This window comes from Ailuropoda melanoleuca, chromosome 13, assembly GCF_002007445.2.
Source record: "Ailuropoda melanoleuca isolate Jingjing chromosome 13, ASM200744v2, whole genome shotgun sequence".
NCBI lineage: Eukaryota > Metazoa > Chordata > Mammalia > Carnivora > Ursidae > Ailuropoda > Ailuropoda melanoleuca.
In genome coordinates, this window is record NC_048230.1 from 83,583,340 (window position 1) to 83,605,986 (window position 22,647).

The window sequence follows — 22,647 nt, forward strand, 5'->3', positions numbered from 1 at the left end:
GAGAGAGAGACAGACAGTCAGCAAGAAAGGGAACCCAAGCAGAGGAGTGGGAGAGGAAGAAGCAGGCTCTCAGTGGAGAAGCCCGATGAGGGACTCCTTTCTGGAAGGCTGTGATCACGCCCTGAGCCGAAGACAGGCGCTTAATGACTGCACCACCCAGGCGCCCCGGGTTGTGGGCTTCTTGATTTTTCAGCTTGCCTTCTGGGGGCTGGGCCTGCCACGCCGATACTCAGGAAACCCTGTTTGGGTAGAGTCTCCGTGTCCCCTGCGAGGGGGGATGGGGATGGGCATCCTGTGAGCCAGTATTTCTGGGCTTTTGTTCTCTGGCGGCTTTCCCTGGTGGTCTGCTGTGCCTCTTCTGAGAGTCAGCAGCAGCAGCTGAAATTCAGCCTCTGTCACAGAACGGAGGGATTGCTGCCCGTTCTCCACTGATGTTCTGGCCACTTTAACTCTGTTTCTGTTGGTGCTGCTCAACCCTGCAGCATCCCGGGCTGTGCGCCCCAAACCCAGCATCCCAGCCCTCACTTCCAGGGCCAGCGCGTCTCTGTCCTTTGTGTTTCTAACCCCGCCAGCCACCAGCCGCAGGCTGCCCCGCGCGTGCTCCTGGAGCTCCTGGTCTCAGTCTGCTGTCTCGCGGGTGCCATCCGCGAGTCTGCCCGCTCCCCTGTGCAGGTGGGCTGCCAGCCGCCAGCCGCCCCGCACATGCTCCTGGAGCTCCCGGTCTCAGTCTGGATCCAGTGAGCACACCGGAGTTCCAGAGTTNCCTTTGTGTTTCTAACACTGCCAGCTGCCAGCCGCCCTGCGCATGCCCCCGGAGCTCCCGGTCTCAGTCTGGATCCAGTGAGCCCACCGGAGTTCCGTGAGATGCTTGGTAGCGCCGCCCCCGGCTCATGGTCTCAGTCTGCTGTCTCAAGGGTGCAGGTCCGCGGTCCACCTGCTCCCCCGTGCAGGTGGCTACCACTTCCCGGCACCCGGACATGGTGGCTCCCTCCCCATTCTGTTTATCTTCCAATATCTGTGCACAGTTTCATGGATCCCCGCTTCGTACCTCAATACTCAGTGCTGGAGATGTTCATTTGTAGAGATCCAGATGTATCTTCCTGCGTCTCAGGCTGATTCCGTGGATGTTCCTGCTGGTCTGGTACCTATCCAGCTCAACTCAGGGGACTGGCTGAGAAAGGGGTCCCCTACTCCTCCGCCATCTTAACTCCATCTTCCAGACATGGCTTTTTCTGATGCAGATTTAAAGGAAGAACACTAGAATGGGAGACCACTGAGAAGCCTTTACAACAAGCCTACATGAGTAGAAACTCTGGCCTGAGCCAGGACACAGAAGGAATGGACAAGAGGGGATGGGTGACATATTTTGTTCATGGTTAAATTTCTGAAGTACTTCTGAATCAAGCATAAATTGAGATAGTTTCATAACAACTTGTGAGCTGAGTCCTTATATTTCTACATTAGTTCAGGTCCTCTCCCAGTTTTTCCTCAGGCATTATTTTGTATTCCCAGAACAATGATGCAGTCAATCTTAGTCCACAGTTTGAGTCAAAGAGCTCATTGAGCTTAATTCAAAGTCATAAATTGGGGAATGAGATGCTTCTCAGTGAAGCTATAGGATAAGACACCTACATCACCCTAGTCCCAATGTCCTTTCCTAAAGACAGATGAGGACAACAATGTCCCATATTTTTATATTGATTTACCAAGGGTTGATTTATACCTCACTTCCTTCTCCCAGAGGGCTTTATGTTTACAAAACCTTTTTTGATACTCAGAGAAATCCTGGTAATGATATTATTGTCTTTCCCACTGATTTGCATGAGGATTAACTAATAAAGAGGATTGTGAAGTGCCCTGCCGAAGAAATGCTTAATTACTTGATCACTTAAATGCTGTGAAAGTCTGTTCTCCTAATTGCTTTGCTTTCATTAACCATCACTGGAACAAGCTTTCGGCTTTTAATTATCAGCATATTCATTTTAAGGATTAGAAAAGGTGATATCTTTTTGTTAATTTGACTATGAGATAACAAGATTAATAAACTTGGCCCCTGGGTGCTTGGTTATTATTTTTCTAATTGTGAAACAGAAGATATTAATAAGGACAAAGAACAATGACTTCTCATTAACTAAATCTAATCTTCCCACGTCTGGGTCTGAGTAGAGCCCTGTTTTTTGATTTTGGTTTTGTTTTTTTACATGTAGAGACTTTCTGAAGTAAAATATACATCTGTAACTTCGAGATACTGACCAAAATGAACTACCCATGATTTAATGGGAACTGGACAGGAAAGAACAGAAATGCAGCCAGAGAGAAATTTCAAAGTTTTTTCTAAGTGTATGAAATGTATGTCTTGACAACTGCTATTTGACATTGTGAAAAACGTGACTGGGAGAGAGGTTATTAGTGACTCCGAGGAGGAAAATCAGACCCTCTGACACGGTGGGCCATCTGGGCTCTAGTAGAGAGCGTCCTCTCTCCCACAGCTGGTTCTGTGCCCTCCCTGCCCCCAGGGTCTTAAGGCAAAATGGCCTCACCGTGGTGAGGATAAGGCTGTCTTGGGGACCAAGTCCTTGAATCACATAGGACAGGTGAGCTAATTTGAATTTATCCTGTAGAGCGGGGTCATTTTTATCCATGATACACACGGTGTTCCTGTCACCATTATTGTTACATTTTAAATGAGGAATGATGAACAAAACCTTTAATCTTATTGAAGCTTTACTTAGTTAGCAGTCACTCAAATTCTCTTCTGATCTAAATACCAGTCATGCCACACACTGACTACAAAGCCCCTTCACAAAGGCTTATTGTTTTATTTCTAAACCTGGGGAGGGGAGGTATCATTGTTCTGTTTTACAGCTGTGGATGATGGTTGGAAGGGAGTAGGGTGTGGCTAAATGGCATCGAAAGAAATCTTCTGATTTAGCTATTTGATCCTATTTTACAAACACAGGAAGCTTGGACCTGCTAAGAATGGGGAAACAGACTGGATTGGGATTTGTCATCCTTTCCATTGCTTAAGGTGCTGGGGATGATGAAAAGTGACCAGCCAAAAGGCAGGCCACAGTGAGACCTCAGGAAGATCTGGATTGTCGGTGCCTGAATATGAAGCCCTTGGTTGTTGCAGGGTGTACCATTAGCAGTCAGATAGGAAATTCCCCATCAATAACTCTCAACTACTAGCACAACTGGAAGAAAGAAGAAAGCATAGAAAAGCTGATAACCCCCTCATTATTTGGCTCTCAAAATGCAGTCAGGAGTATCCCTGCTATGAAATATATACTTAAGCACTAAGAAAGAATCAAGGCAGAGCTCACTCTTTCCCCCAAAAAACATGGGGTCAGACAGACCTGGGTTCAAATTCTGACTTCGCCACCAATGAGTTCTGCAAAGTTGGCCATGTGACTTAACCTCTCTGCACTCTTGGTTTCCTGATGCACACACTGATGACAATGATAGGGTTTATCTCATTGAGTGGTTCTGTGATTTGAATGACATAGTATATATAACACACCAATGCCCGGCTATTAGTATCATTATTGATATTTAATACACCTTTCTCACTGTGTCAGAACCCAATGCCATCTTCTGCCTTAATTACACTTACTAAGGGATTTACCCAATATCTCCTTGTCATGTTAGCTCTCTTAATAAATATGCCTTTATCTCCTCAAGGAAAGTGTAGTCTTTGAAGGATGGAGATGTATTTTCTTAGGATACTCTAGAGTGCTCAGCACTGTGTCATGTACACAGTGGGTGTTTTATAAGACAATTCTGGATTAATGTCACCTTGGTATCCAGCTCTGACCTCATTCCCACTTTCTCCTTGCTTACTGAGAGCTTCAGAGTCAATGCAAATTTTAATGGAAAAAGGCCTGGAGGTGGAAGGGAGTAGGGGCAGGACCCACTACTATTGTTGAAAAAGCTTGAAGTTATGAATCTAATTAGCCTGAACTTGAATTATTTCAACTCGTTAGTTATGTCTTTGGGCGTAAATGGAGAAAATAATTTCCTCCTTATAGGGTTCACGTTAGGGTAAGTATTATGTATTGGCTGGGTGGGGGGGAATCTCAGCAAATGTTGTCTTTTCTTTCCTTCCTTTACACTGATGACATCAGTGAAATTAAAAACATTTACAAATTTTCCCTTCCCATACAGCTGCCTTACTAGGTTTAGATTATTACCTTTGTGATACCTAAACCGTGTTCGTACATATAGGCCAGATTGAACATGGCTTGTGCGCTGTGGTACTTGTTGGCTGCGATGCTGTAATGTGTGGCTGCAGTCTGATAGTCTTTCTTAGTTCCGTAGCCATAGTAATGGTAATCTCCAATTTTTACTCTAGCGAATGCATTGCCTGATAGAAATGTTAAAAAGAGAAGAAAAAGAACTCTGATGATTCACGTACAGTTCCTAGTAACTCAACCTAATGGTAATATACATTAAAAAGAAAAACAAAACACTCAATCTTAGAATCAAAATTAGATATAACTTCTGGAATATAAAATCTAACACTCATCTTTAGCTGTCTTCATTGCAGGACAACTCCCATGGTATAGTACGAATGTTCTTAAAGAATACAAAATTAGGAATTTTACCTATTAAATTTATTTTTTGAAGGTACGTCAAGTCTTGGGAAACTGGATCCCACCCTTCTGGTTCTCAAACTTCACCCCTGAAGGTCTGCTCTCCTGCATCACTCAAGTCTCCTTTCCTAGATCAGTCCCATCAATCATTTAAACACACTTTGGTATCTTCTGTCAACAAAAAAAAATCCTCTCTTTATCCCATTGTGTGTCCTTCTAACTACTCCCCATTTCTCTGCTCCCTTCATGCTCAGCCTTTTTCAAAGTGTGTTCTATACTGACTATCTCCAAAGCTTCACCTCCCATGCACTCTTCAACCCCCTCCAATCTGGCTTCTGCCCATCTCCATGAAACTGCCACTTTCAAGGAGGTTGATAACCTCCATGCAGGTGAATCCACCGGTGACTTCCCTGTCCTCATCTTACTGGACCTCTAAGCAGCCCTAGAGTCATTGGACCTACCTGCCCATGCACTTTCCTCTCTTGACACCAGTGACCTTACAACCTCTTGATTTCCCTCCTGCCTCATAGGCCTCTCCTTTCCAAACTCTTGCCTGATTGCTCCTCTGCCCAGCTTGTAAATGTTGGAACATTAAGGGTTTATTAGTTGATTCCTTTTTTCCCTTTCTTCTCTTTCTTCTCTTCTCTTCTCTCTCCTCTCTAACCCTCCTCTCTCTACCTCTCCTCTATCTCTTTTCCTAGGTGATTACTTCCATGCCTATCTTGATGTTCACTCTTCCTGAATTTTATCTATAGCCCTGTCTCTCCCCAAGCCCCCAGCTCCTCTAATCGCCTCTTTGACTTCTCTACTTGGATCTCAAAGCATGCAATCAAGGTTCCTAACACCTTGCTACCTACCTCCCTCAAACCAAATCAAACCAAATCATCCTTTCCTTCCCAATCTCAGCGCTAGTGCCATTGTTAAGGCTGTAAACGTAAGGTAGTTATTCCTAGTTATTTCCCCCTCATTTCTTATTGAATCCTTCAGCAGGTCCTACCTCTAAAACATACCTGTTTGTTGCCGTCTCCTTCACCACCTACGTCAAGCCTGGATAACTATAATAGCCTCCAAACTGTTCTTTTATCTCCACTTTTCAATATATTCTCTGTACAACAGCCAGGATAATTTTTCTTTAAAGAGAACGTGCACACGTGCGATCGTGCGCGTGCAGGCGCGTGCATGCCCCAATTGGGGCGAGGAGCAGAGAGAGAGAGAGAGAATCTCCAGCAGACTCTCCATTGAGCGCAGAGTGCCCACACAGGCCTGAGATCATGACCTGAGCTGAAATCAAGAGTTGGTCACGTAACTGACTAAGCCCACCCAGGCGCCCCCCAGGATGATTTTTTTTTAATGTAAAGTCAAATTCTGTTATTCCCATTAGCCCCAAAGTGCTTCACTTTGCACTTGGAATAATATCCAGACTCCCTACCTGACCTCCCAGTCCTGCTTCATCTACCTTCCACCTCCGACTAGCCTCATCACATGTCACTTTCTTGATAATGCTCTAGCTTTCTTAATATTCCGTAGTACCCCTTCAACACACCAAGCTCATTCTCGCCCCAGGACCTCTGCATTAAGATTCTTCATGTCCCTCTGGCTGTCATGTTTGGACTTCCTCTGACTCTTCATGTCCCTGGTTTCTCATTATTCAGGTCTCACTGCAAATGTCACTTCCCTCCCAGAGGCCTTTTCTGACTGCCTTGTCTAAAGCTTCCCCTCACCCCCCACCCCAGGAGTTACCTATCTCACCTCCACGTTTTCTTTCCTTCACAGCACATATTGCTGTTATCTTATTTGTTTACTTTCTCTCTCTCTCAAGAATTTATTTTCTCTCTCTCTCTTAGGAGGACAAGAACTTTGAAGTTCTTGATCACTGATACTGTCCCAGGCCTAGAGCGGTTCTTGACAAGTATTTATGGAATGAATGGACAGACACGGTAGGAAACATTTTGAAAATGCTTTCCCCAAATGTTAAATAATTTAGAATCTTACTTTTCAACAAATTTGGATATATTCAGGAGTAGAAAAAAGTCCACGTGACTTTTTAAGATATGAGACTTCAATCTCCCGAAGGCCACTTAGGGATGGCCTCTAAGGGTTCCTTTGGGGTCCAAGTTTCCATTCACTAGGAAAATGTTAATTGAAAAGATGAGGGAATTCTAATCTAGGACATCCATCTTAGGTGTGGCCAAACCTTCTGGCACGATCTAGACTTAACTGGAAAAGGAGGAAGTGCCCTGTGTAGTATGGTCTGAGGTGTATAATTAAGGGCTACAGGATTCCTTCCATCCAAAATCTTCCCCATATTTGGCCTACTGCAATGTGTAAAATCCTTTGGAACTGATTCCTTTGGGTACTGAAGTTCTTTTAATCATCTAGAATCCTTTATTAAAATGTAATACCATGAACCATCATTACCTCTTTCTGAGTAGAGGTATCATCCTAAAATTCATAAGCCGCTAAAGACATTGGTTAACAGGGTTTGCTTCCCAGATGCTTCAAAAGGTACAGGCAGCTGGGGGCAAGTCCTTATAGCAATGCTACCCAAGAGAGGGGCCTGGACGGACCTGGAGAGGCAAAAGGCCCTTAGAGCCTTAACAAGAAACCCACTCCATTTCTAATTTTGCCCAAAGCTGTTCTCCATTGACCTGAAGATTCTTTCTGGGCCGTAACCATGAAAAGACAGGACTTCTGTGCATTTTCAAGCAGGAAGCAGGACCTCTGAAGTCCCTGAGCAGGAAGGCAGCAAACAAGCAGGTTTTCCAGAGGAATCAGCTGCACTGTTATTAAGGGGCTGACTGGGGACATATGGTGCCCCTGACAGGTTCTCAGGGGGTCACTCAAAAGCGGGAGGGATTCCCCCCTTGAATCTCACAGTCACAGCGTGTGACTGAGTCCTGATGGGTCAGCACTCTCCTCACACGCAGCCACTGCTGAAAGGAGCACCACCAGCGCTGATGAAATACTTTCATTACGATGATTCCGACCTCAGATGAGGCTCTCAGCAGCCTCATCTCCAGGGACATTCATGCCTGACCTCTCTTGTGACACATAATTATTCTTAGCGGCCTGACCACTTTTTTTATGTTGGTGACTTCTGTTCAATATTAATGTCCCCTCACTTTCAATGTCTCTTTTCCTCAATGCAATTTCCACGCATTTCCTGGCTTGGAATAAGCCTCTATTTGCCGCACTTGAGCTGATTTGCCCTAGCTGAGAGATTGGTGTTGTTTCCCTACACCAAACAAGGTCTTCATTGAATCTGAGAAGACACACTTTTCTTCTTCAGGGAATTTCTCGCGAAATCCCATGGCTGGCTTGCTGCTCCGTCACTGGCTCGGCCGGATCTGCGAAGGCACCCCTGCGACTTTTCCCCTCGGGTTCATATTAGTGGCAGTTGAGAATTATTCGTTATCCCATTCACTAGTTGTGGAAAAGAGATGATTCAACCTTACCATGAGACGATCGTAAGTAAAAATTGCTCTTTCACTGCATGAGAGTTCCTCACATATCCAAATCCTGATCGTGAGAGCTCCGCAGCATCCGTTTGCTTTTAATAATGCCACCTGCCAATGCTTTCCCACCGGCGCTAGTGTACATTCTTCATCCCAGGTGAACCCCGTAAGCTGGGCACAGGAACCCCAGGAACAGGAGAGGATCCTGATATTTGACTCTGGGCTTTGTTCTGTCTTGTTTTCTGATGCTAACATGTTAACAGTTATAATAAAGATCTGAAATTTGTAGTAACCATCAGTGTGCTATTTTAAAAGAACAATCAAATGAGTCTTAGATCCATACATAATTTTGCCTTATAAATCCATTGAGACATAGGTCAGTTCTCTGATAAGTTGAGAAAAAAAAAAACTCAGCAGCTGAGTGACTGAAGTCAGAACAAGAAAACTGGTTTCCTGAGTAAAAACTGTCATGTTTCAAACAACTGCTCTGGTGCCGTGGTGACAAAGCCATAGAAAAATCCCTGTGGTTTACCAAACCAGGGACCTTGAGAATAACGAAGAAAAGAAATTCCTGGAAATGACCCCTCACCAAAGGCTGACCCCAAGATTGGTACAGTTCGAAAGACAACCTGATTAATATCCTGCCGCTTTCTGCTTCTATGCCCAAGAACTCAGCTGGAGCAAAATTGATGACTGAGAGTGGACAAGGACCAGGTGTGTGTTCATTTTTATGCAGGTTCTGTACCTTGGACGGCAGCTCGTTTCCACAGGAGAAGTGCCATCGGAAACATCTTCTCTTTTTCAAGAATCTTAGCCTTTTCTAAAAAAGGGAGACGTTTCATTAGGAAGGCTTAAAATACCCATGTAGTAAAGTCACTTATGCATACGTATGATTGGGGAATTGCGGAGAATTTTAACTTATCTTACTAGATTCCAAAATGAATGCTGAATTGCTTTGAGCTACTTCATACCCCATTTCTGCAAGTAGTGCGTACTGAACGAGAGAAGAATCTATATCACCGTCCTTATAGGCAAAGTATGCTGTCAGGAACTTCTCAGCCCAGTGGCCTAGTTCACAGACACCTTTATAGAGCTGTACATGGAAAAAGAAATCAAGCAGACTAGTTAGCTGATATACTTCATCCCCGTCAAATGATAAGTGAAGTCAGTCTTCAGCTTCTGTTGGGTGGTCAGGCAAGGATTTGGGGTCTAAAGCATGGCTTTTAAAAATTATTTAGGGGGAAGAGATAATACCTCTCAGAGGCACAAAGATTACAAGCGTGTAGTTTTTGGTCTTGAGCTGAAACTTCCTGAGGCTTATTTTAAATTTACGTAATAAACTCTCCTGACTTAGAGGCTATTTGGCAGGACAAGAATGGATCGACTTCTGCTTTTAAAAAAAGGCACTTTCTGGGTACTGCTGCTCTGCAAGGGTGAGTTATAAGGCCACAGCTAATGTGGAAAGGAGAGAATGAAGGGAAGACAGTGCCTGAGGGTGTAGGTGACATAACCGCGAGGGAGGTGTGCAGAGCTCTGTGGGGACAAGCGTCAACTTAGCTGAATAGCCCTTATGTAACCAAAAGAGGTTAGCCATACATAATTCATTAGGAAGTTGGCAAAAGAGCAAATCTAAAGATAGATTATTAGCTGGCAGCCTTTGAAATGAGTTTCAGAGGGGCCAGATTGCAACATGGAGGTATTTATATTGGTGCAGCGGAAGTGTTTAATAAATCAATGAAGGGCATTAAGGTCCTAAAAACTTTCCTTTGAAAAGTACATCACTGGCTCGGGCTGAAAGAATTCACTTTCTCAGTTGTCATCCAAATCATCAAAAACCTAAGGACCTTGCTTTCTGGGAAGAAGTGGGCTACATTTTCTGGGCTAAACCAAGCCTTTTATTTCCCAAGTCACAACTCCCAATCCCACTTACAAGTGCCAAATTGCCCTAGCCATTTGACCGAAGGCTGAGACTGAGCCCCTTCACTGAATTCTGAGGCGAGCTCTGACCTGATGGAAAGCCAAAAGCAAGAGAGGAGGGATCATTTCTCTTCTTCCCTTTCCCAGCCCGAGTTATATCACAGTTTTTCCACCTGGCAAATGTCATTGTTCACACTTTCAACTGGGAGAGGTAGGAAAGGTAATATCCATAAAATCAAAGGCACCAACAACTTAAGGACAGTATCACCTCCTCTCTGTGATAAATGAAAAATGCTTTCAAAACATCCCATTATTTACCTCCACAGCAGTTCTGCATGATCTTAACACTCCTGTTCCTGTTGCGTACATCTCTGCCAGGTAATAAATGGCGAGGGGCTGCCCACTCTGAGATGCCAAGTAAAAATATTTGAAGGCAAGTTTATAATCCTTCCATACTCCAGAGCCAGCTGAAAATCAAAATTATTTTGAGCCACCCCTTGTTCGTTTTATTTTTTACGTTATAATCTATGGGTATAATGGTCACAGTGATGCCTACTCTTTTAAATAGGATGAGAAAAGCCAACCAAATTCAAGCTGTTATAGATCCATTATTTGGAGGGGAAAAAAGTGAAGTCTGATTTTGAGTAAGAATATGGAAATTTATATTCTTGACCCATTCAGAAACCTGAAGAAGGAAGACTCTTCGGTCTCATGAAAATATCTCCTCAATTCAGCATACCTAAGGTTAATGAAAAGGAGACCAAGAGTTGGTCTTGGGAGTGATGAGATAATTGATGAAGAGGTTCTAGAAAAAGTTGGGTGACATTAGGATCTGATTGTACCCACATCTTGGTCTCTGAGGACCAGGACAACATCAGGATGTGGCTCACCATCCTTGTCCTTCCATTCCAGGAGACCAGTAGAGTTCCTCCCACCCATAACTACAGAGTTTGGAGCAGGCGAATCCCAGCTCCAGGAGGCCCAGCTCAGACTCAACTCATACTTGGAGCAAGGAGAGGCATTTGAGGCGAGGGTGGAAAATCAGCACGCTCTCAGCAGCTTGTCCTGGCTCTCTCATTACCCCTTTGTGAGTTGGGCACCTCTAGGCACTCCATTTGTAAAAGGAAAGGTTTTCGCTAGAAAGTCCTTAAATTGTCTTCCAGCTCTCAACATTTTATAACCTTTAGAAGCAGGGCCACTAAAAGCAAAGACTCTGGAGGCAAATCAGTTGGGTTTGAATCCCAGCTCCACTAACTGTGTGCTCTTCGGCAAAACCGTTAGACCTCTATATGCCTCAGTTTGCTCATCTATACACTTTAGGATACCCCCTAGACATGTTGAGGGGACTAAATGAGTAAATACACATAAAGATTTAATAAACATTAGCCATTACTATTACTCTTATTCTAGAAGCTTGAGGAATCTGACAGATCCTGGGCAGGCACTCCCTCTCTCAATCCCCACAGAGTATTACAAACTTTCATGGCTTTCTGAGACTTCCTATCCCAATCACTCTACCTTTGCTCTTGGAAGACAACTTGGCACCTCCTAGCTCATTGAGGAAATTCTTACATTGTCTTTTCTTACTTGCCTCGCTTTCCTTTCCTCCAGATTTACATCTGCACCATCCTTTCTTCCATCTCTCCAGTCTTTGAGAGTGAGAAATTCCTCCTCTCTACCAAGACTAGGGAGGCCTCTACCTAACTGGGTACAATCAGATCCTAATGCCACCCAACTTTTTCTAGAACCTCTTCATCAATTATCTCATCACTCCCAAGACACATTAACCATCCCCATTGGCTGGCTCTTTTTTGCCAAAAATTATACCCAGCTCTCTCATCATCTTGAAAGAGCTCCCTCTTGGTTCTTGGTCCCTCTCATGCCGCTGTTCCATCCCTCTTCTTCCATTTAAAGACACACAATTTCCAAGAATATTTTTACTGTACTTTCTCACCTTCCATTCATACCTCAATCTGCTGTATCTGGCTTCTACCCCAATCAGTCCAGTGACCACATGAACATTCTCTATATTGACAAGTCCCATGGATTCTAAGCCCTTTCTTATTTGTTTTTGTTTTGAAGAAGCAGGCTTCTCATTGCACTTCACAGGAGGGCTCATTCATTTATTCTTTCTTGAAAGTTCTATCCTCTGACTTCCTTAAAGGTCACTTTTCTCTCTTATTCCTTTGACCATGACTTTTCAGTCTTTTTGTGACTCTTTCTCTGCCCATCTTTTCAGTACAGCACTGAGTACCACCAGATTTCTGATCATGACTCACTGTTCCTCTCATGCTCTCTCTCTTTTCTTTTTGCAGTTTCAGCTACTTTTAACTAATTTCTGTATGTTGATGCCTCCCATATCTTTCTCTTCAAGTCTGACCTTTCTTGTGAGTTTTGTACCTGCTTTTGGGTATGCCTATTGGCTATCACAAGGCACCTCAAACTCAATCTTTTCAAAAGTGAGCTTCTTGACTGTACCTCCTTGCTTCCTCCCTCAACAGGTGTCCTTTCCTTAAGTCTTCAAATTCCTCCTCAAATTGCGGCTCAATATTCTATCTAAACCAATCACTTCACCAATTTGATTTTTGTTAAAAAAGGAGTAGTTAATAATGCATTCATCATTCTTGGTACAGCAGCCATATTTGTAGCACTTACAGTAGTACATGAAGCCTAATTGAAACTGTGCATTGGGCCATCCTTTCTCTGCAGCTTTCTGAAAGTATTTAAGTGCTTCAGCATAATTCTGCAAGATAATTACACTCTATTACTCAAAGATGTATGTATAACTCCATGGTAACAATTGCCTTCCACTTAAAAAAAAAAAGAGTGTAGATAGTGCTTTATATGATTTAGGCTAATCAAAATAGTATTATAAGTATTATACATTTTATTCATTATTATATTAGATTCTATTGGGAAATAATTATCTCATTTTCACTGTAAATTATGTCTTTTCCTACCCTGACAGCAGGTTTTGTTAGATATTGGGGGGAAGGTAACTCAAAAGGCAGAGGTTACACTAAGAAGATAAATTTCTCAGAAAAAATCCTCAGGGGTTGTATGATTTCTAAGGTTACCTAGAATCTATAATTCTGAGATATAATTAGGGTTGTTATTCTTGTCACAAATTTGTTCTATGTCTCTTTGGCAAATATTCCATGGGATTATTTTATTTGCTATTGTCAAATATGATAGTTTGAAAAATCAGATATTAGAGACTAATTCCTTTCTTTAAATTAGTCAATGTTCATGAATTTTACCTTATAAATTGCTAGAAATATGTTGAAAAGATAAAGAAATTATTTAACTTACCACAGGAACTCCTTTCCCATAAAAGTAAACAAGACCGAGCCCATGAAGACCAATTGCATTGCCCTGGAACAGTTTTAAAAATCCAAGTAAAGTCCCAGAAGAATTCATGATGAGGAAAATAATGACAAAATCATTCCAAATATTTAAAATGTACCCAATAGGAGATTAAATCAAGGTAAGTTAATCAGGCAGATGGTAAATTATTCTGTCTCTCTCTAGTTTCTCCTTTCATACCTTCATAACCCCCTTTGACTAGAAAAGAGGGAAATGAAGTTCAAATCTTTTCTCCACTCTTTCCTTCAGCATTTATTTAGTGCTTGCTTTGTGTGTGACTCCATAATAGGTGTTGGACTGAGGTAGGAGTCCAATCCCTGCCTCAGAGAGTTCACTGGCTAGTGGGCTCCAATGAACTAGGTAGCACCTCTTGAAATAGCCACGTCAAATGTGGTAAGTCCTGTCATAGAATCAGATTCAGGAATGTTGTGGACACCTAGAGGAAGGGCACTCAACTGCCTAGATGAGGCTAGGGACTGAGGGGATTGAGTTTCAAAGGTGGTTGACATTTGAGCTTGGTCTTGAAGGATATGTAGGAGTTTTTGAGAAGGGAGAAGTCTATCCAGATACTTGTTACCTGTTTTGGTCAAAGGAGGTTGACATAAATGGCCAAATAACATTTTAGAGATTCTGTAAATTTCAGTCTAGTCATTATGGATGGTAAAGTATTGTTGGTATACATTTCTTTATTCAAATTTGACTGCTTATAACATCACCAATGTCTTCTTTTCCACTTGCTCCTAAATTAATTACCATTTCTTTTTCTAATTAGTATTCTAAAGAGTCTAGGGAAGGGAGTTTTTGGCATGTTTTAGCATTCAACACACATTTAAATATGTTGATATTTAGCATATCAATCCGGGATAAAGAGTAAACCTTAAAAGTGACTTCCCCAACTAGGAAACTCACTTTTCTTTTTGTTTCCCATCATGCATTTCATCTTTTAGTGACTGAGTGAGGAGGCACACTTGGCAACTTGACTATCATTTAGCACACCCATAGGGTTTTTTTTACAGGTTTATAGCAGTTCCTCAGGAACTCAAGTTTTGATTGAAAGCTCTCCAGATTTCTTCTTACCTCCTAAATGTAGTTATTGTGGATGAAGCCAGAGTGCCTCTCAGTGATACAGGAATGGCACATAACTAGAAAAGGCATAGGTGAAAAATAATTTCGAAACTCCAGAGTTTGAGCTTATGCATATCAAAAGGCCAGCTATTATAAGAATTCTTAAGGATGGTCCAGCTGTATTTAAAACAGGTGTTTTAAATACATTTAAATACAACTGTTGTCTTCTTCCTGCTTGTCCCCTGACTACATCTACCTGTGGTCTTGGACTCTTGAGATGGTCTGGTCTGGGGGTAGTAAGGCTTGCTGCAATGGATGTGGCAAAATCTGGTGAGTCTGTCTTCTAACTATCCTCATTTTAGGTGTTGAAAAAATGGAAGGGAAGGGAAATGAGAAGAGGGAAGGAGGAAGGGAAAAAATAGGGTACAGGTTCTAACTTTAGACTCACCAACTGTTTAAGGACCAGAGGACTTATTTGTAACTTTCAGGTCAGGAGTAGCCAACTCAGATGTACCTCCAGGAGCCATTCAGGTAATGTAAGAAGGACATTAATCCACATCATAGAGAGAGTGACAGAGACTGAGGCAAATGAGAGAGTCTGTGCCATGTCTAAAGGCAGCAGCAGCAGCCCCTCCACGCTCTGCTCCAGGCCACTGTTGTCACATGGAATGGCAGCTGCATGTGGTTGGCTTTTCCCATTTTCCAAGGAAAGCTGGATGTCCAGACTTTTAGATGACATTTCCTAATCTTTGATATTTCAGTATAGTTGACACACGATGTTACACTAGTTTTAGGTGTATAGGATAGTGATTTGACGACTCTCTATACATTATGCTATGCTCGCAAATGTAGCTGCCATTGTCACCATGTGAGATTTCCTACTCTTTGAAACACTTTCTGGTCCAAACAAAACATATGTATAGACAATCCTCCCTTGTATAACTTCCACTTCAGGGATCAGTGCTCTTGCTTAGGTTAACTGACATGAACGTAGAGAGCAGATGGTCATTAATTTGTCAAACATTTAATGAACCTCTACTATGTACTAAGACCTCTGTCCTCCTCTGGTTGAGGAGACATGGTTTTCAGGGAGTAGGAGAGAAGGCACAAGGTAGAAGCAGTAAAGTTCCAGCAGTACAGAGAATGAATGCAGGGCAAGTCCAGAGGAGGGGAAAATTTTATGAACCAACGTGGGCAGAGGTGGGTTTGTGGAAGGAAAGAGGATTGAGCTCTCCTCTGGGGGATGGGTAGGATTTAGAATGGGGGATTTTGGGAAGGGAGGCAAAATGACACAAGTGTGGAGATGAGGATGGACCTGATGTGTTCAGAGGTGTGAAAGAGAAAAGCAGAAGGGGACGCCTGGGTGGCTCAGTTGGTTAGGTGTCTGCCTTCAGCTCGGGTCATGATCCCAGAATCCTGTAATGGAGCCCCACATTGGGGTTCCTTGCTCAGCAGGGAGCCTGCTTCTCCCTCTGCCTGCTGCTCCCCTACTTGTGCTCTCTTTCTCTGACAAATAAATAAATGTAATTTTTTTTTAAAGAGAAAAGCAAAAGAATATGGTTCCATATGGACCCAACAGGATAACTGCTTATGTTTCTGAGTAAATAAGATAAAGACTATAGCTTTGCATCCTGGTACTAATATGACTTAACAACAAATTTAAAAAGATGTGTGTGTGTGTGTGTGTATGTTTTATAAGTTGTAAAAGAAGAGCATGGATATGCAGAATGGAAGACAGAAACCCTTTATTTTGGTAGTGACCCCAAGTGAGAAATCTAATAAACCATCCGGGTGATGATACAGGAATATATGGTCATGTCCACCTGATGCCATTCAGAATAATTACCCCAAATATAATTTCAGATTTTCTCTGTAAAGAAAGCAAACTCAGGTTTAGAACACAAGTGGCTCAGATCCCTGCTGTTTACACAGCCCTGAATAGCTTGGGAGCTGGGTTAATTTACACACCCAACTTCCTGACATTATTCCTTTGGGCTGAAAAATCAGCGTTATTTGCCAGATTACAAGAGATCTCCCTCTGTTACATTGCCCCACCTCTTTTTCAGTCGGCTTTCCCTTGTCATCCTAATCTAAGGGTACTCCAGATAACTAGCCTGCTGAGCAAAAATTTCATATAAATTACAAGGGAGAGGAGCCGCGTACCAGCTTCTCAGTAATTTACGCCACAATAGCAGCAGCTCCGAGGTGCTAGTCATTTATAAATAGGCTCCTAAAGCAGCGTGTGGGCTTTTAAAAACTGAGAGCAGTGGAAAATATTCCCCAGTTTGAGCACATCTTTACTCCCAGTGTTGCAGCATGGGGTTGTAACACAACACAATGCTTCCTACTGCGCTGGGTTAGAAAGTGTATCAGAGCCATTCCCCAACATTAGGCTGATGGGTGTTGCAGTGAGGATGTTCTTAACGCACCGAAGGGATTCAGAGTAGGCTACTAGGTTTTATCAGACAGATGCCAGACTCACTGAGCCCAGGAATCAAGATAAAAATTTTCATGGCAGGAGCCATATTTTTCCATTTTTATATTCCCTCACAGGTCTAATCAATTCTGCCTTGGATAGGCTTTGAAGTTCACGCCACCTCACTGACCCCAGACTGCACAAGATAAAAGCCAACACACTGTGTCTACTGCTTTAGTGACTTTGCAATATGAGGCCCATCAGTATTAACCCATTAAATCCTGGCAACAACTAGGTGAGGCAAATTTATATTCCCATAGGACAGATGGGGAAATCGAGGCACAGAGAGGTTAAGTAACTTGCCCATGGTCACACAGGCAGTGTGCTGCAGGGCTGGCATTTATTTATTTATTTACTTATTTTAAAGATTTTATTTATTTATTTGACAGAGAGAGACAGCCAGCGAGAGAGGGAACACAAGCAGGGAGAGTGGGAGAGGAAGAAGCAGGCTCCTAGCGGAGGAGCCTGATGTGGGGCTCGATCCCATAATGCCAGGATCATGCTCTGAGCCGAAGACAGACGCTTAACGACTGCGCCACCCAGGCGCCCCAGGGCTGGCATTTAAACCATGGATTCTGCCTCCAGAGCCTTGCTCTCAACCGTTCTTGTCCTGGTCCCCTGAGGGTTGGACCAGGGAAGTTTCTGGCCTTCGGGGGAGATGGAACTGGAAAAAACTGTGCACTTCTCATGTGTCTTTGTCCTGAACTTACCGCAGACGTTGTTTGAGTTTTCCCTTCCTCAGTCCTCATCCCTTTTATTTCCCGTTTCCTGAGCTAGATGGCCTCACCTACTGCGTGGGGGAGGGAAAGCTGAGATTTGTGTGGCCTCCTGCTAGAGCAGCATATGTCACTGCCATTTTTCATTTACCAAGAAGAGAAGCCATGTCTCCCCCTATCCCAAAGCCAGATTTTATTGTCAATGATATTCTTCTTCTCCAGGACACAAAACTTCCAGGCTCATTAGCTGGTCATGGGGCTTGGAATCAAATTTTCGGCATCAGTCTGCATGTTAATAAAAGCCAAATGTTTTTCTGTGCTTACAGAAACGGGCTGAAGACATACCTTACTGGCCGCCATGGAAAAGTATTTAAAAGCAGTAGCATTATTTTGTGGTGCTGCAGCATTCCCCTCTAAATACATCTAAAGAAACCAAAACAAACAAAAAGAAGATGTAAAAAACTAAGGAATTTGCGGGTGATTAAAATATGTTTCAGAGCCACATGGACGTGACGGTCGCACAACATTGTGAATGTAGTAAATGCCGCTGAATGATACACTTTAAGATGGTGAATTTTATATTATTTGCATTTCACCTCAATTTTAATAAAAGGAAAAACTAAGGAAATAATCTACTACATACATTCTGGAGTGACCTTGCTGGAGGGCAAAGAAATGGTCCCTGTTTGGGTTTTCTCACATTTCCTTTCGTCTCAAGCTGTCTGTAGCGCTTTGGGAAGTGGAGCATTTGTCCCCATGGTTACTAATGCGAATTGCCTGCAGGGAGCCAAGGGCAGCGCTTGGGGGAGTGAGTGGTCTTTGAAGGACAGAAAAAAAACACGTGCCTCTTTGGAGGAACTGTCCACAAAGCTGCTCAGCAACCGGGGAGGGTCCTCCCTTGACAGGGGCCCAAGGATGGACTTTGGTCAGCCTAGCGCTGGTTCTCATTCCCAGGGTGTAGGAAGGAGGCCCCCCATTGGGTGGAGGCCTATCCCTGTTGGATGTTCAACTGGCCCAGATGTCTTGTTACATGGCAGAGTAGGGGGTCGTGGTGGTGGGAAGGGTCTCTGAACTACACTCAGCCCAGGAGCCCTGGGCCAGGTGCACTTTCAAGGCTACGTTTGGTGCTTCAGATAAAGGCTGCTGTTGTATGGGGCTTTTTCTCAAAGCGTCACCTCAAGAATACTATCCTCAGTCTGCAGCAGGACGCCTTGGTCAGCTGCTTCCATGAAAGACATCTGCCACGCTCTACTGGGTTCAGTTTGTTGGTACCATTAGTTTCTTAAGATTTTTAAGAAATGAAAAAGTACTGATCAAGATGAAGCATGTACCTTTCCTATAAATGCCATGGCATTTGCACTCCCAGCCTTTGCTGCCTTTAAGAAGTAGTATAAGGCTTTCTGGAGAGAAAAGGAACAGTATTATTGATGGTCACAAATAAATCCTACAAAGTGGCTTTTCAAACCAAACTTTATTTCCTCTAACATCCATTCAAAAAATATCTATGAAATGTCCGCACTGCTTAAGGTACTACAAATGCTATTTCAACCGTAAACCTGAAGAGTGGGAGCTATATATGGTTCACATCTATGATTTTAAAATGTGAAGGCGTGTTTCTCTCATGTGGAAAGGTGTGATGGGCATGCGGCTTTGTGGAGGACAGATGGATCCCAGCTCTAGAACGACATAGTCTATTATTTTTAAAAATATGCTTTGATGTTGACCCTGGGTACTTATTTTATAAGATAGTTTGCACAGTTTGGTAGAATTGGATATGTAGCTTCCTAATGTTTATAAGGCAGAGTGAGTAAAACAAGACACATCTGGCTGCCTGCTGAGGTAAACTTCAGGCCAAGTCTTTCTAAGTCAACACGAAGGAGGCCAGCCAAGCCTCTGATTCTCTTCAGGTCGTAACATTAATTGAAATGCTCAGTTTAGAACATATGAGGGCTGACCTTGTTGCCCCATTCCCTAGGCCTCATCTTGACCTCTCAGAAGTTCTCCTCGAAACCATATGAGGCATTAAAAGAAATCTGCCCCAGGAATGAGAAATGAAGATACTCTCTGAAGTGTCTTTTTAGGACATAGCTCTTCTGCTCTTCAAAACGCCTTGGCGAGGTTGACGTGCAAGGATCTGCTCCTTCTCAAAGAGAAGAGAAGGTTTAAGGAAGAAATGTGAGTAGTTCTGTTATATGTAAATTTAAATGTTGCCAGTTTATTTGGGAGCCACACCCTCGTTACCAAAGTCAGTCTGTCCTGCAGACGTAGCTGAATACAAATGCCAGCAGGGCTGCACCTCACCACACCACACACCCCCATGCATCCATCCACCTCTTCTAGTCTGCATTTATTCTTTCAGAAACTTGACTGAAAAGTGCTGTATATAGGGGAGTATGTTAAGTTATTATAGGTGAGTCACAGATGAATAGAAAACACCGTCCCTATGTTTGCTCTCTACCAATACTGCTGAGAAGAAAGGCATATAGGCAGATAACAATGACAGTAGGTGATTGGTGGGATAAAAGGAACACCAAAAAGAATTAGAGAGGTATGGAATAACAGAATTGTACATATGTGTTTTACAAGCTTTGTCCTACCTAATCTTTACAACAGCACGAGAAGGAAGGTACTATTAATATCTGAGCCAATTTTGTGACCCTCAAAGTCAAGCATCTGGTACTAGAATCCCATAAGCAGCCTGATTCCAATGTCCATGCACATAGTACTCTGCCTTCATGGTGTCAAGAAACAGGACTCAAATGACAAAGGTCTCACAAAGAATGGAGAGGATTCACCGGTGCAGAGTGTATCACAGGCTAGAGGAATAACAGGAACGAGGAACAGAAATAGAAATGTCCATGGAATGTCTAGGAAATAGTAATTACTTCAGTATGGCTGAAGTAGAATATCCAAAAGCTAAGACTTGCAAGAATATGATGGGACCATATTATAACAGTCCTGAATACTAGGCCAAGGCTTCTATTTTATTTGGTAGAAAATAGAAGCCATTGGAAATTTATGAGCATAAGGGAATCTTGAAACAACAAATGCTGTCCAAAATGTCCGGAATAGCCTAAGTGTCAATGAATAGGAGGAAATTGTAGCAATGTATGATTTATCAGTCATCTCTCAGTAAACAAATCAAATGTATGATTTACAAATCACATTTATCAGACCCCATTACTACAGAAAATAAAGGTATTTCTTATGAATGCCTCTACTGAGCCAAGACCCAAATATACCTGTAGGTAACTATCACAGCATGCATCCATAGATTTAAATGTCTGAACTTAGCACAGCATCTACTGTATATCAGGCACTTAGGAAGTATTTCTGGAATGAATGCATGAGCGAGTGAATGAAAGGGTAAGTTCATAAATCTCTAAGAGAGGGGAACTGGATTTCAAGGTTTATAGTCCCTTATAGCTCTCATACTATGATTCTGTGAAGTAATTTTCAAAGTCCAGTTGCAGAATTTGGCTCTCAAAATATTTGGCAATAGAAAATTCTGGGAAAAAAATTGTCTCTCTGAAAAACTATATCTGAACTGTTAAAATAAGAATCAGAAGAAAACAAGAATCCTGGAGTTTTCCTCATCTTTCAATAAAATGATCCCAGAAAGACCAAAGGAATTGAAGCTTTCTCTAATTTCCCCTCTACCCCTTCCACTCTCATGGCTTACTTGGCATTTCAGTTCTCTTTTGCTTGTTTTTAAATTAACCTGCTTTTAGTGCTATTGCTTTAGTTAGATGAACGTTTACTAAACACCGTGTGAAAGTATCATGCAAGCTACTTTGATGAGTCCTTGCTCTCAAAGAGTTAAGTATCCATCCATCCATCTACCCATCCATTCATCTGCTGTAGTCTGCATATTCATGTCCCTTCATAATTCCTATGTTGAAAACCTAATACCCAAGGTGATGACATTAGGAGGTGGGGCCTTTGTAAGGTGACTGGCACCGAGCTTTCATGAGTGGGATTAGTGCCTTTATAATACAGAGAGGCCTCAGAGCTAGCTCATTCTTTCTGTTACATGAGGGTACAATGAGAAGTCCATAAACCAGAAGAGGGCCCTATCCAACTTCTAGCCTGTGGAAATGTGAGAAATAAGTTTCTGTTGTTTATAAGCCACCGAGACTATTTTTGCTGTAGCAGCTAAAACAGATTAAGACAACATCCATCCTTCCTTCATATATTTACTGATCACCTACTGTCATATTTTACTGATTCTAAGATATACCCCCACACACTTTAATCAGGACACTTCTTACTATCAACGGCATAATTTATACTGGCAGTGTTTTTTCTTTCTCAAGAGAACATAAAGTATCTTATAATTGATGGTGTCTTAAATAGGATGAAATATAGTATGTTCCAGGCATTATGCAAAATGAAATTTTATTATTTAAACACATAATTCCTTAAAACGATGAGCATGATTTTTCATTGATTCAAGAAAATCCCTAGGTTTAATCAGTTTGTAACATTTCCCCTAGAATGAACTGCCAAGAAAATGTATTATTTTAAAAATATTTATGAATGTTTTTTATCTCAAAATCTGTAAATCATCCTGAAAAGGGAAGATATTAGCTCTTGTCTTTTTAATGGGTGTCAGTGTAGACAAAGCAATTGCCCTTACATATCTGATATTATGCCTCTGCTAGGTTTAATTTAATAATGCCATATCCACTTTAATAATATGTACGCAAATACCCAGCTTTCCTAATCCAATTCATTCTGAACCTGTATGAATTTAGGAATGCAAATTACATTAAAATGCATGTGTAGATATTCAAGAAATGTAATCAAGGATTGCATATACAATATTTTTCAGTAATTAAGAATTTGGTAGTGGGGGAGGGAGAGGTAAAAATGTTGCCTATGGTGACAACACATGAGAGAGATTTAATCAAACAATGAGGAGAAAAAAAAGGCAAACTAGTTATTTCCTACTTTTTTTCATATGCAACACCAATGTATATTTATTTATTATTTTTTATAATAATTTTTTATTATGTTATGTTAGTCACCATACAGTACATCCTTAGTTTTTGATGTAA

The 22,647-nt window shown here is 42.2% G+C and overlaps 1 protein-coding gene across 2 annotated transcripts in view; it reads right to left on the reverse strand.

The window, feature by feature from the left end:
• SEL1L2 (SEL1L2 adaptor subunit of ERAD E3 ligase) overlaps window positions 1–22,647 on the reverse strand; it is a 78,103-nt gene that overhangs the window by 5,428 nt on the left and 50,028 nt on the right. The window contains exons 9-16 of one of the 2 annotated variants that reach the window (XM_019798910.2): window positions 18,919–18,987; window positions 17,933–18,010; window positions 13,277–13,339; window positions 12,620–12,707; window positions 10,283–10,431; window positions 8,975–9,140; window positions 8,793–8,867; window positions 4,191–4,363 (exon numbers count right to left, since the gene is read on the reverse strand). In XM_019798910.2, coding sequence (XP_019654469.1) covers window positions 4,191–4,363; window positions 8,793–8,867; window positions 8,975–9,140; window positions 10,283–10,431; window positions 12,620–12,707; window positions 13,277–13,339; window positions 17,933–18,010; window positions 18,919–18,987 — 861 coding nt within the window. The remainder of the gene's footprint in view (window positions 1–4,190; window positions 4,364–8,792; window positions 8,868–8,974; window positions 9,141–10,282; window positions 10,432–12,619; window positions 12,708–13,276; window positions 13,340–17,932; window positions 18,011–18,918; window positions 18,988–22,647) is intronic. The other variant, XM_034641191.1, reaches the window with a different exon arrangement.